Source organism: Macaca nemestrina, chromosome 1 (assembly GCF_043159975.1).
Source record: "Macaca nemestrina isolate mMacNem1 chromosome 1, mMacNem.hap1, whole genome shotgun sequence".
Lineage (NCBI taxonomy): Eukaryota > Metazoa > Chordata > Mammalia > Primates > Cercopithecidae > Macaca > Macaca nemestrina.
The window spans coordinates 77,396,422-77,410,172 of record NC_092125.1 but is presented as its reverse complement, the minus strand read 5'-3'; the positions used below and the strand labels follow the sequence as shown (position 1 = coordinate 77,410,172).

The window sequence follows — 13,751 nt, the reverse complement described above, 5'->3', positions numbered from 1 at the left end:
CAGACACACACACACACCCCCCAACCCTGGCAAAACATTACTAACAATACTTGTATCTGTTTAAGTTTTCATTTTGTTAAAGACTTACAGAACAAGCATTCATTAAAAAATCTGGATTTATTTCCTTTAAATTATACTATATTTGGTATATACACTGAATATATGTCACAGGCATGGTATTTATGACACATGCATAAAACATGCATGCTACTCTTAAGGCAAAATACATCCGTGAGGATTTTAAACATGAGTGGCATAGAATATGGTCAACATAAAACATTCAATATTTCAAGGTGAAGGTCATTAAAAGTTTTAGAAAATTAAAGCGCCGCATGAGTTGAGTCTTCTCTGAAGGGATTTTATTAAATTCTCAGTCTCAGAGGAATGAAGAGACTTCTATTTTTGACCAGTATGATCAAGATGGAATAATGGGTTCCAAATTAATTCTACCTCAAACAACTAGAAAGCTGTACTACACATATGTTTTTACATATTGTACTCTGGCAGCACAGGACAGTCATTCCTTAAGATGGGAAGACAAATGAGGTGAGCTTTAAGGAATGCCCCAGCTTACTGTCTGAATCAGAGTTTCCAGACTGCAGCCTGGGGAGGGAGATCTAGCTGGGGCCATGAGGAGACTGAGCTGGGAGTCCACTGAGGTCAAGAGCTTAGAGTTCACAGAGTACAGTACTGCACCCATAGTGCCAGGTATCTGCAGAGGCACCCCCACAATTCTTCAGTAGAGTACTAGTCATCAGATGTGTGCGAGGAAACCATGAATCTCCTGAAAGAGGAGCAATAGGTGGGGCTCACATGAGGATGAGGAGTTTGTGTTCCCACTAGCTGTAGTGTAAAAACCTCACAATCCAGACAGTATCATATAGAGTATGCCAAAATGTATTGCTTGAGTAGTGTGGCAACATTAGTCCTGGATAAACACTGCTCTGCTACCACCAGGAAGTGACAAAAGAAAACCTGAAAGGATAAAACTGTTTTTAATACTTTTCAATAATTGTATTCCATGACAAAACTTGTGAATATTTACAGAAATGCAAAAATACCAAGTACTTAACAAGACAGAGCTCACATGTCTAGAATCCAATCAAAAGGGACCATTATTATAAAGAGACCAACAAAATACTACCCTTAATGAGAATAAAAATATACAAACTCAAAAATGACACTCAGAAAATATTAAAAATTGCTACAATTATATACCATATATTCAAAAAGGCAGAGATTAAGCCTATTATATAGAAAAATGTAAGAAATAAAAAAACTAGAGATGAACACTATCTGATATGAAAAATAAAGTGCATTTTAGAATAAAAGATCAATGAACTTCACGAAGTATTTCAGGCAGAAGGAAAATGACACCATATGGAAATTTAAAGCTGTATCATGGAATGAAGAGCATTAGAAAAGGAAAATGTAAGGGTAATATAAAAAAGTTTTAAATCTTTTTAAAGGATCATTTAGCTTCCGGCTGTGATGTAGTAACAGGGACTCTTCTTCTTTCACCTGGAACAAATAAATACACACACACATAGCAAAATAATGGAAAAAATGTCTTTTCAAAAGCAGTGGACATTAGGTAGTAAAGGACAGTGAACCCTCAGAGATGGGAAACAAACAGAGTGAGCTTTATGACTACTCTGGCTTCCTGACTTCAGTGAGTTCCCAGTCCACAGTACAGGGAGGGAAAAGTCATGCAAAGCTTGCAACCCCCTGAGGTGAGATGCAGTTATGAATCTGAGTAGATCAGGCTGGCTACAGTTGATACGGCAGGGTATCAGAGACAAGTGAACTGCACAGAGAGAGAAGTCCTGAGATCCAGAGACATCTATCTTGAGTATTAAGCAGACTACTGATCACCATGGGTGTGAGTAAACACCCTCAGGCCGGGGAAAGAACCACCCACAAAGATCAGAGGGCACTCCAAGCAAAAGACACATGAAAAATTATACCAAGACACGCAATAATCAAGTTGGTCAAAATCAGTGATCAACAGAGACTACTAAAAACAGCAAGACTAAAAAGATACAACAGATACAGAAGAACAGAGATAAAAATGACAGAAAATTTATTATCTGAAATAATTCAAGAAAGAAGATAGGAAAACAACATGTTTAAAACACTAAGAGAAAATACATTTATCTGGAATTCTACATTCAGTTAAAACACCTTTCAAAAACAAATGTAAAATACAGACTTCATCAGACACAAAAGCTGAAATTTATCACCAGATTTGCACTCCAAGAAATATTAAAGAATGTACTTCAGTCACAATGAAAATACCAGGAAAAAATACAGGTCTACACAAAAAATTGAGGAGCACCAGAAATGGTATCTCCCTGGGTAGATAGGTAAGATTTTTTCTCATTATGTAATTCACTTTAAAGAAAAATTGCCTGGGCGACATGCAGTGGCTTAGGCCTGTAATCCAAGCACTTTGGGAGGCCAAGGTGGGCAGATCACTTGAGGTCAGGAGTTTGAGACCAGCCTGGTCAACATGGTGAAAACCTGTCTCTATTACAAATACAAAAACTAGCTGGGCGTATTGGCAGGTGCATATAATCCCAGATACTTGGGAGGCTGAGGTATGAAAAAAATCTCTTGAACCCAGGAGGTGGAGTTGTAGTGAGCAGAGATCGCGCCACTGTACTCCAGCAGCCTAGGTAACAAAGAAAGACTCTATCTCAAAAAAAAAAAAAAAAAAAGAAAGAAAAATTACTGGTTTAAATAAAGTAATATGAGGTTGATGGTACATGCAACTTATATTTATAAGCAAAATAAAAATAGCATACAGGCTGGGAAGGGAAATATGAAAAGTTATTATAATAAACGTGAAGTGGTATAATATTGCTGTAAGAAGATAAAAAGTTATAGTATACAGAAATCTCTGGGCCCAGATGATTTCAGGAAAGAAATCTACCACACAGTTAAGGAAAAGTTAATAACAATACTATATAATTTCTCTCAGAAAACAGAAGAGGAGAAAATACTACTCAATTTATTTTATGAAGCTAATATTGTCCTGATATCAAAATCAGACAAAGATAGTACAAAACAAGCAAAAACTAGAGACCAAAATCTTTCACGAACATAGACACAAACATCCTTAACAAAGTATTAGTGAATACAATTCAGCAATATATAAAAAGAATTATACAATATAACCAAGGGAGTTTATTTCAGGAATGCAAAGCTGACTCAATATACCAAAATTAAGCAGGACAGTAACAGACTGAAGAAGAAAAATCACAAATACATTAATTGTTAAAAAAAAATCATTTGACAAAATTCAACAGCCATTCATCGTAAGAACTCTCAGAAAAGCAGGAACAGAGAGGAACATCATCAATTTGATAATGGACATCTATTAAAACACTACAGCTAACATATTTAATGATGTAAGACTGAATGCTTTCTCCTAAGGCTGGGAACAAGACGAGGATGTCTGCTTTCAACACTCTTGTTCAGCATAGTACTAGAAGTTCTAGCCAGTGTAATAAGCAAATGAAAGAAAAGAAAAGGCATATATTTGGAAAGGCAGAAATAACACTGTTTCAGTTTGTAGATGACATAACACTCTTTGCAGATACTCCTAAAAATCTACAGAAAAACTCCTAAATTTAACAAATGAGCTCTATAAGATCAAGACCAACATATAAAAATTGATTCAATATGCTAGCAAAGGGCACTTGGAAACTGAAAATAACGCAAACCACTTATAATCAATCAAAAAATAAAACACGCATATAAATCTAACAAAATAGGTATAGAACTTGTATGGAGAAAGCCTCAAAAACGCTGATAAAAGAAATCAAGTATCTAAATAAGTGGAGTAACATATCATGTTTGTGGATTGGAAGATTCAACATAGTAAGGATGCAAATTCTCCCCAAATTGATATACAGGTTTAAAATAATTCCTATCAAAACCTCAGCAAGAATTTTTTTTTTTTTTTTTTTGCAGATACAGACAAGGGTGTTTTAAAATTTATGTGGAAAGGAAAGGAACAAAAATAGTCAAAAGCAATCTTGAAAAAAAAATGGAATGGAAGACAGAACCCAGAAACAGACCCACAAAGGCAAGATCTAGCTGAATTTTGACAAAGGTGCAAAAATATTTCCATGGAGGATAGTTGTTTCACCAAACAGTGCTGAGACACTGTTAATCAGTATATAAAAATTAACATATTCATTTAGAAAATGTAAATTAAGCCACAATATATTACTACCATATACTTACTGAATGGATAAAATTAAAGGAGTCATAATGAGTGTTGGCAAGGATCTGGGGCAATAATACTCTCATACACTGCTGCTAGAATGTAAAATGGCACAACTATTTTCTCAAAGAGTTGGCTATTTCTTGGAAGGTTATATGTATGCCTGAAATATAACCCAGCCATTCTACTCCTACTTATTTACCAAAGAAAAATAACATAGGTCGATGCAGAGATTTTTACATAAATATTCATAGCAGCTTTATTTATAACAGCCTCACACTGGAAGCAATTTAAGTATCTGTCAGCGGTGAATGTACAAACAAATAGTGATACATCCACACAATGGAATATTACTGGGCAATAAAATAGATGAACTATTGATGTACACAACATGGAAAAATCTCAGGATAATTTTGTTGAATGAAAACAGGCAGGTATTGTATGATTCTATTTATAAAATAGGGATAATGTATATTTTATTAAACAGTTGTGAGGCTCAAATAAGATTATGTATGCATGAGAACCAACTAACATATGAAAATGTTATTATTGGCCAGGCGCGGTGGCTCAAGCCTGTAATCCCAGCACTTTGGGAGGCCGAGGCGGGTGGATCACGAGGTCAGGAGATCGAGACTATCCTGGCTAACATGGTGAAACCCCGTCTCTACTAAAAATACAAAAAACTAGCCGGGCGTGGTGGCGGGCGCCTGTAGTCTCAGCTACTTGGGAGGCTGAGGCGGGAGAATGGCGTGAACCCGGGAGGCGGAGCTTGCAGTGAGCCGAGATCACGCCACTGCACTCCAGCCTGGGAGACACAGCGAGACTCCGTCTCGAAAAAAAAAAAAAAAAAAAAAGAAAATGTTATTATTTATAGTATTTTCATTGAAGTAATACAATTTCATTTTTCAGTCATCTAACAATGTATTTCGGGAACCAGATCATGACTCTCCTTATGGTTAATTTTTATTGAGTGTTTATTATGTATTTGCTATTTATTTAAATCTCAAAAAAAATCCAATGGGATAAGTACTATTAGTATCATTTTACAGATGAAATTGAGACCTAAAGCAGAGCAGCAATTTGGGTTAACAGAAATAGAGCTCCACTGAGAATTAGGAGACCTGAATTTCTTGTCTTGACCCGAAGGCTGTGGGAAAGTCTTTAACCCCTCTATTGCTATTATTAAATACCAGTAACAAGTTCTCAGCTTACTTCACAAAGCTCTTGTGATGATCAAATAAGATAATGTGAAACCGCTTTATAAACATAGAGTATTAATGTTATTCTGTGGAAATTACATAAACACAAATATCTTTGGAAAGATAATTTAAATAAAGTTGGAGAAAAGATAAAATAACACTATGCTAAGCCCTTTCATGTTTTTTCATTGTCCTTATTTATATTAGTTTAGAATACTTTATTTCAAAAATTTAAAGGTTTAAATACTTAAAAGGTTTCCAAATATTTACAGAATTGTCTGAAAAATTATGCACAGATGTTTGTCTATTGTTTTTCATTAGTAAGATTAGCTACTCTCTACAGTGATAAGCATTTTAATAAGTCAGGAAATTGTTATTTCTTAATATTTTAATTATCATTATAATTTGGCAGTAAAAATCACTTTTCACAAAGACATTACATGTATATTAACAAAACACTCTTGATTCATTCATTGTTGTTTTTCCATTTCTCTTGGCAGTTTTGTAAGAATCCATAATTTCAATTTGTCTAACTCAGGTTTGCTTAGCTCATGGTAAACATCTGGAAAACTATGAAACTTCGTGGTCACTCCTAGAGATTTTAACATTGCGTTTGTCTCTTCTGCCCAAGAATGAAGAACTAACTCATCTGCAGTACCATGACACTGAAATAATTCAGGAAGTACATCATTATTCTTCTGAAGAGCCTAGAGAAAAAGATATAAAGACAGAAAAGTTTAAGAAATTCCATTTAAGATCATTCTTAGAAATCAGAGAGAGCAGGAAAATTCCACTTTTACCAAGGCTTCAATAACTAATGGGAAAAAAAAGACAGAGGGAGTGCTGTTTGAGGTATACATTGGTGGGCCAGGCCTGGGGACTTAGCTGGTTCCTGACACCGTTCAATTTGTAACTGTGTGTCACTTACATTTATTCTATAGAGGACATCTCAAAAATGGCCAAAGCATTTCCTGAAGAAACTGAGTGACTTGGGCAGACAGACCTCTTCACAGTGTGGAAGGAGGGAGGAGTACAGAGCTAAGGTACAATTAAGGGGACAATTACATTTCAGTTCTCTATTCTGTATCTGCTTTATCATTTCCACTTCTGGTACTGAAGCTGTAATATTATAATTGAAGCTGCATCAAATTCACAGATGAGGATATTGATGCATAATAAGTATGAGCTACGTAATTGATTTTTGTTTTGATTATGTTCATGATGCAATAAGCAAACCCAGCTATAACCATCATGCAGTTTTAATATGTATAAAATTTACATATATGCTCCCCCACAACCACAGCCATAATTATCCTTTCCTCCTTGACACTTTGCTTAACAATATTTCTTGTACAGGGGATTTCCAAAACATTAATGATCAGCTGGAATTTAATCACTATGACTCATTTGGCCATGAATTTCAGGAATGTTCAATTCATATCAACTGTGTGTGTTTTACAGTTTTATTACCGATTTTGATTTAGTTTCAACATGTATATATTTCATTTTTTTAAAAAAATCTAGAACTTACCTGGTAAACAGCAGATGCTTTATTCAGAAAACTAGAAAGAGCAAATACTCCTGCAACATCTTGATGATTTCTATATGCTAAATGCATTGCCATGCATCCTCCCATAGAGAATCCTCCTAAAAGCAAAAACACACTTACAGAAAAAGGAGAATACATAAAATAATAATTTAGGATATGATATATAACAATTTTCCATATTTTTAAAATATTTGGAGACCTTGAAAGAGAATGCTAAAAACAAATTTTGCCTACTCTAAGTTCCATAGACAAAAGCCTGAGATGCGTAAATAACCCTGTTCCCTTTATGTCACCACTGGTATCACTACCGGTAAAGAGAGCTGTGCTCTACAAGGAGCTAGGATTACACAAATAGATCATGTTCACCAAGTAAAATATCTATCGTAATTCAAAATGAGTCATATTACAAGCATTACTTAAATTCTCAATATCTACTTATATTTTGTTTATACCTACAGAAACCCTCACACTGAAACTACAATTAATAATTTGCACCTTTCTGTCTTACTTGCTAAGCTATGAGCTCCATGAGGTGTTGTATTTCTGGTGTCTGCTATATAACAGATGGTTAGAGAATTTTGAATTAAGAAGAATGATAAAAAAAATTTGAGGAGCTAGTTAACACATTTTTGGATTACAATATTATTTTGGAGACTAACTTATGGTGGCATAATAAAAATGAAACATGTATGCCTATATGTAGTTTTTAAAACCAAAGTTTGAAAAAAAAATTAGTCAAACTGTTATTGTCTCTTTAATGTACCAACTCTATGCCAGTCACTGGACATATGTAGATTAAAATACACAGACCTTCCTGTTCAGGGGAACTTTGATGAGGAAACACATCCAACACAGAATATGGAGATAGGTGTATGAGGTGATGGCAGCAGACAGAATGGTGATTCGAGGCCTGACAAGTCAGTGACTCAGTGTAACATTCCTAAGCTTGAGAGAAAGCTAAATGACATCTCATTATGTTCCATGAGAAAATATAGAATGTTAATCATGTAGCCACACACTCATAGAAACACAAAAATATACTTTGATTTGAATTCAAATCTCCTAATTTCGAGTCTGCTGCTTTATTTCACTTAACAAACTGTAAAGCTGAGCTCTTAAGAGATCATAAATTTGAATTTACTATAATAATCTTTTATTCATGGAGGGAACTGAGGCCCAAGATTAGGTACACATTATTTTGGATATAAAGCTATTAATAGTAATTTCGGAATTCAGATCTTTTGCAACAGAGTTTAATATACTTTCTACCATCCCTTGATATTTGTTAAAATAGGACTACTTTATCTGGAATAGGCAGGTAATATTATTTTGGACTCAGAACACAAATACCAGAGAGAGGATTACCAGTCTGGCAAAGTTTAGATTTTTTAAAAAGGCACACTAAGTAAATAATGAATAAAAGTTATCTGCGATTTTCAACATACCAGCAAGAAATAATAAGGTCTCATCGTAGCAGTAGCTCACCATGGACAAGAGCCACCTGAAAGGCTCTTTCAAAATACCCCCAATAACTCCAGATGCAGATACATCTAATTAGAAGTTCATAAATGAGCTTGGTGGGGGAGAAAAAAGTGTAAGCATCTTAACACTGTATGTAAAATTTGCAAATGTACATTAGATTCTCCAAAAAGTTAAAAGCCACTGGGCTACATTATCCATGAATTTGTGCATTAAATCTTTGACATGTCCCATTTAGATACGAACAGCTCATGTAAATACACAAAATTAGTATTTCTGGTAAACATTTATTCTAAGTACACAGAAAGAATTCTCAACTCTTACTGGTTTTTGCCACAATTCTAGTTATAGATTTCTCTCTGCTTATGAAGTTTTCTCTGTAATAACATCATGAGGGTTGTAAAGCCAAGACATTTTGAAATAAAATTCTTATCGATTTAATTTATTGAGTATAAATTATTTAGATTTTGAAACCCTTAAGAGTAACAAACAGCTTTTCTTCAATAATCAAATTTTCGTTGAGTGCTTATGATTAGTTGAACAAAGTGTCTCTGTGGTACACACATACTAATGAGTCAGTTTCAACTTTACATGCCCAGTGGTGAGTATAGTGCTTTGCACATAGCAGTAACTCAATAAAAATTTAACTGAATTTTTACAAACCATGTTATGGGTTTCTAATGAAAGCAGTAAAAAACTTACAAATATCTCTTAAGCTTATCAGAGAGACAACATTAAGGAAACTTTAGTTCTAGTCCTGCCTGTGATACTCCCTAGCTGAATATCTTTGTGTAAATTATTTAAAATGCTGGATTTCATTTATAATAAAACAAGACAGATGGACTAATCTTTAGAGTTTCCATCAACCTTTTAAATACAAATACTTAATCAGTTATAAAAACTAAAATTGTGAGCTTTAAAAATGTAGTTACTGTAAATACAGAAATCTACATTCAGCTTAAGAATCCCTATCTGTCAAAACACAATTATAGCTTTCCTAAAAGTTCACAGAATAAATCTTAGCAAATACTCACTTCCTTCATCTCTTCCAATCTCCCCTTCTGTTCTTTATAGCCCATTTACTTACAAAGGAATTTCGGGTTGCTTAAAATCAAATACACTGTTAACAATAAAACTACATCTCTAAAATAGAAGAGAATGTGAGAGAGGAAGAGACGGGATTTGAGCAAAGAGTGAGACACAGAGAACAAAAAAAGAGACTTACAGACCATGATGTTAGGGTGGGGGCAGTAATTACCTGTGCAACTGGGCATTTAACAGTTTATCTGTAGCAAGGCAATATTCTTTAACAGAAGGAATCATAACAAGTCACACTAGAAATTTTTCTTAGCATTGAATTCCTCAACGGAATTTAAATGGATCTTTATTAAACATAAAAATTCAAAATCAGACATTCTACATACAGCCGCTTCTGTTGCTGATTCTTTTCATAAAATTCTGGGACATAAACACTTAACTTTCAGTAGAATTTAAAGATTATGGGAGCCGGGATTTTTGTGTTTTATTCACTAATGTATCCCTCTACGCTTACAACAGTGTCTGGCACACAGAAAGTGCTTATACTTATTAAACAAATGAACTTAATGTAACTGTAAGTCAATAACAATATCTCTGCAAGGAGACAAATTTATCATCAGAAAATGTAAGTTTTTGGTAATTTAATCTGATATAAAAGTAAAGCTTAAAAAATCCTAGGAAATCTAGGAATGAATGATTAGTGTGCTCCACGCCCATCATTCCTAATCTGACCTCTTAAAAATAAAGATTTTAGACCCAATCCCAGACCCACTAACAAAATCTCACTGCATATGTGTAATTTTTAAAATCTCTTATGCCATAAATCAGATGTCTGATAATCACAGCTGTGTGGCAAATAATTCAAAATTAAATATAATGGGTAAAAACAAAAAGTTAAAATATGGTCACGACTTATAGAAAAATCTACACGCGATAGATACCAAGGCTGCAGGAGCAAATTTATTATTTTTTCTGAGAAATTCAAGAGCTTGAATTATGTGTCTGCCAAATATAACTAATATTTGAAATATGCTAGTGTGACCAAGGAACCAAATTCTATATTTTATTTAATTTTTACTAAAGAGCCACATGTAGCTAGTGGCTACCATAGTTCTAGATCATCTAAGCTGTACGAATGATAAAAAGCTTCAACATTTACAAATGAAGCAAAAATAATATTAGTATTTCACAGATAATTTTGAGGCTAAGATAAAGATTAAAAGATAAAATGTAAATAAAAGATTAGTAGGCAAAAACTTACATTAAAAAGAGATTTTAAAAGCATACCTATCAAGAAAATTTTACATATGAAGTGACAAACACTTCATTTTTGTTGACCAGGGAATGTAATCACTTTAGGTAGTTTCAGAGCCCTTTGAGGGTAACAACTTAAACAAAACAAAACAAAAAAAAAAAAGAGAAAGAAAACATTTACCCACACATAAAATGTCATTATGAATACACATAAATGCATCCTGATTTAACTTCATGTTCAATTCTCATAAGTTACAATGAAGAAAAATATACTCATTGAAATATTATTATTTTAAGATTTAATCTAAGTCCCTTTCCCATTTATGATTTTGTGAGGTAATCTGTAACTCCTCACTAGCCGTCTTTGACAATACAATGACCTTTAGCATAGGACACTACTGTGAAAAGGAACTTTGTGTATTTTTTCCTAATAGAAGAAAATTTAACACAAAGAACTAGTTATTTGAATTCAATTTTCCACCTAAGAGTCTAAAAAATGATATAAAATCTACTGTTCAATAAGTAAATACCAAAATAGTAAATCCATTGTAGGTAATGGTTATAACGGGTATTTACGGTTGCTGGCAAAGTATTTAAAATGTCAAGAGTTAACATTTCAACATACACTTAAGATTAACAAGCTGAATAAAACATGTTAAAAAATAATAAACCTGGCTTTATGAACTCTTTATATAAAATAAAACAGAAACAATCTATAAAAAGACTATATTGGGAACATTAAGATAATCAATCTGAAAGTAAAATCCTTAAAAAAATCCACTTACAATTAAAGTGTGCTATCAACTAAAAAGAGCTTTAAACATGCAATAAAGTCCATTACCATTCTAAATTTCAACAGTTCTTCCATTTAATTGGTGTACTATTATAATTATTCTTCAGATTTGGGAATACAGAAATTATGACTAATATATTTATTTGTATATCTCCTCTCATACAAAACTTGTGGGATAAACAAAGTATTTTCCTCTATGGAAAACTGTTAGAACAACAGTCCAGAGCCTTTAAAGTCCTACTAGTTGTTGAAGAAATATAAAATGTTTAATTAAAATACATATATGCTCAAAGAAAATAGAAGAATGCTATCATTCTGAAGTTTTAGCTCCCAGCTGGGCTATAGAGAAAACGTGTACAAGTTCAGAAAAAGGCAGGCTGGAAATTTTGATGCTAGACCTCATCTTGGGAATTCTAACTATTCCTTCATTTATTTTTATTTTTAATCTTTCTGCAAAATTAATGTACATCCATTGTACAAAATGTTTCTTGTAAAAAATAATTTTTACACATTCTCTTAAATTTCATTTTAACAGTTTAACTCTACATGTTCAATTTTATCTTATTTTTTTCATGTAAAACTAATTTGAAATTCTACAGAATTACAAAATTTTATAATTTTTAATTGAACACATACTTACTGAGTGCCTTTTATGTGTGTATACATATAGTACTTAATGGTTACATAATACTCAACTCTATTAATGGGCCATCATTCCCTTAACCATTCCCATCATGATGGATATTTAGATCATCCACGTAAATTACTCGTGTAGTTCCAGAAGCACTTGATTCTCTCTGCTTCAAAATTCTGATAATATGCTCATATTATCACATTTTGGAGAAAACTGTTAATATCATTTGTCAGGTTCTATACTTCCTAGATCTAAGTTAAGCCTAAATTATATCAGTATTTTCTCTTAACAACAAATTATCACCACCTAGTGGCCAATAAAGGAAGGTATTATGGGGACCTGGGTTCTAGTCCCAACTCTATATTAGCCAGGAATCACTTTGAATTTTAGTTTCTTCACCTCTGAAATGAAAATAATTATATCCTATTTTACCTACTGCAAGGCCCAAGAGATCTAATGTACATAAAAATAACTTCAGAACTTAAAACATTACCTAAATATAAAACACTGACATACAATGGCAATTTTAAAACTAACCAGTGCAATATAGATGCCAATAAATTTAAGGTTATCTCTACCATATGTACTTTCTAAGGACAACAGTACACAAGGGAAAAATGATATACCTTTCTCCAGTTTCCTGTCTTATACAGAAACAAACTAGAAGGAAATGAAGAGTTCAAGACAGGCTTTAATAGTGATGGAGAATGTACTGACAATAAAATGCTTATATTCTGCACACTGGACACTTTTAATATGTTAATAAAGCCAGAAGAAGCCAGGATAATCTATTATTATTTTCTCAGAATACAGAATTTGAATCCTGGTTCTGTCAATGACTATATTGCCAACTTTCGAAAAGTAATTTAAAAGTCAATATTTTATTGCCTGTTTTCCCTATGTTTGATCTTAATGTCTGGTAGAATCATATGAAGCATAAATACACAAAAATAAATTTTTAAAAAATCAACATTTTTCTTATATTCCTAATGTACAGAGTGAGGATCCATGAATGTCTCCAAGGAACCCCCTTTAATTGAACATCCCCTGTAATGAACCTTTTGCTGAGTTCTTCCTATCTTAACAAAGTTTATTATTTTTTTCTATTAAGAAAGCAGTGCATATCCAATGCAGAAAACTTAGAAAACAAAAACTTTTTATAGCTAAACCCCACAGATGATTAAAATTTTAAATGCAGTTTTACTCATTAAAATAGTGTGTCGGTTTAGCATTTCATCATTCTACTAGATTTATTGAATTTGCTTTCTTGCTGTTTTTCTGACCTTCACACCGACTAGTCAGCCCTCCAGAGTTGTCAGCATATTCTTTCTAAAATGCCCATTTGATCACATCATTCACTCCATGTGTATAATTTAATGATACTAGGATTTGGGATGTACACCAAACCGTTTCCTGGAAGGATTTAACGTGTCCTTTGCTATCTTTCCTGAACATGTCTGTCTCTTTGTTTACCAGTCACATTCTCAATTATTCTTTAAGACTCAGTTGCCACTTCAACAAAGCAGTTCCCAACTCCCAGAAAGATTTACTTTTCTCCTTGCCGCTTACAC

General features: G+C 33.2%; 1 protein-coding gene across 3 annotated transcripts in view; it reads right to left on the bottom strand.

Moving 5' to 3' along the window:
- Positions 1-976: 976 nt before the first annotated feature.
- Positions 977-13,751, bottom strand: part of LOC105493505 (lysophospholipase like 1) — a 43,448-nt gene continuing 30,673 nt past the window's right edge. For all 3 annotated transcript variants that reach the window (XM_011761174.2, XM_011761175.3, XM_011761176.3), the window contains exons 4-5: positions 6,965-7,080; positions 977-6,140 (exon numbers count right to left, since the gene is read on the bottom strand). In XM_011761174.2, the coding sequence (XP_011759476.1) occupies positions 5,904-6,140; positions 6,965-7,080 (353 nt within the window). In that variant the 3' untranslated portion in view covers positions 977-5,903. The remainder of the gene's footprint in view (positions 6,141-6,964; positions 7,081-13,751) is intronic.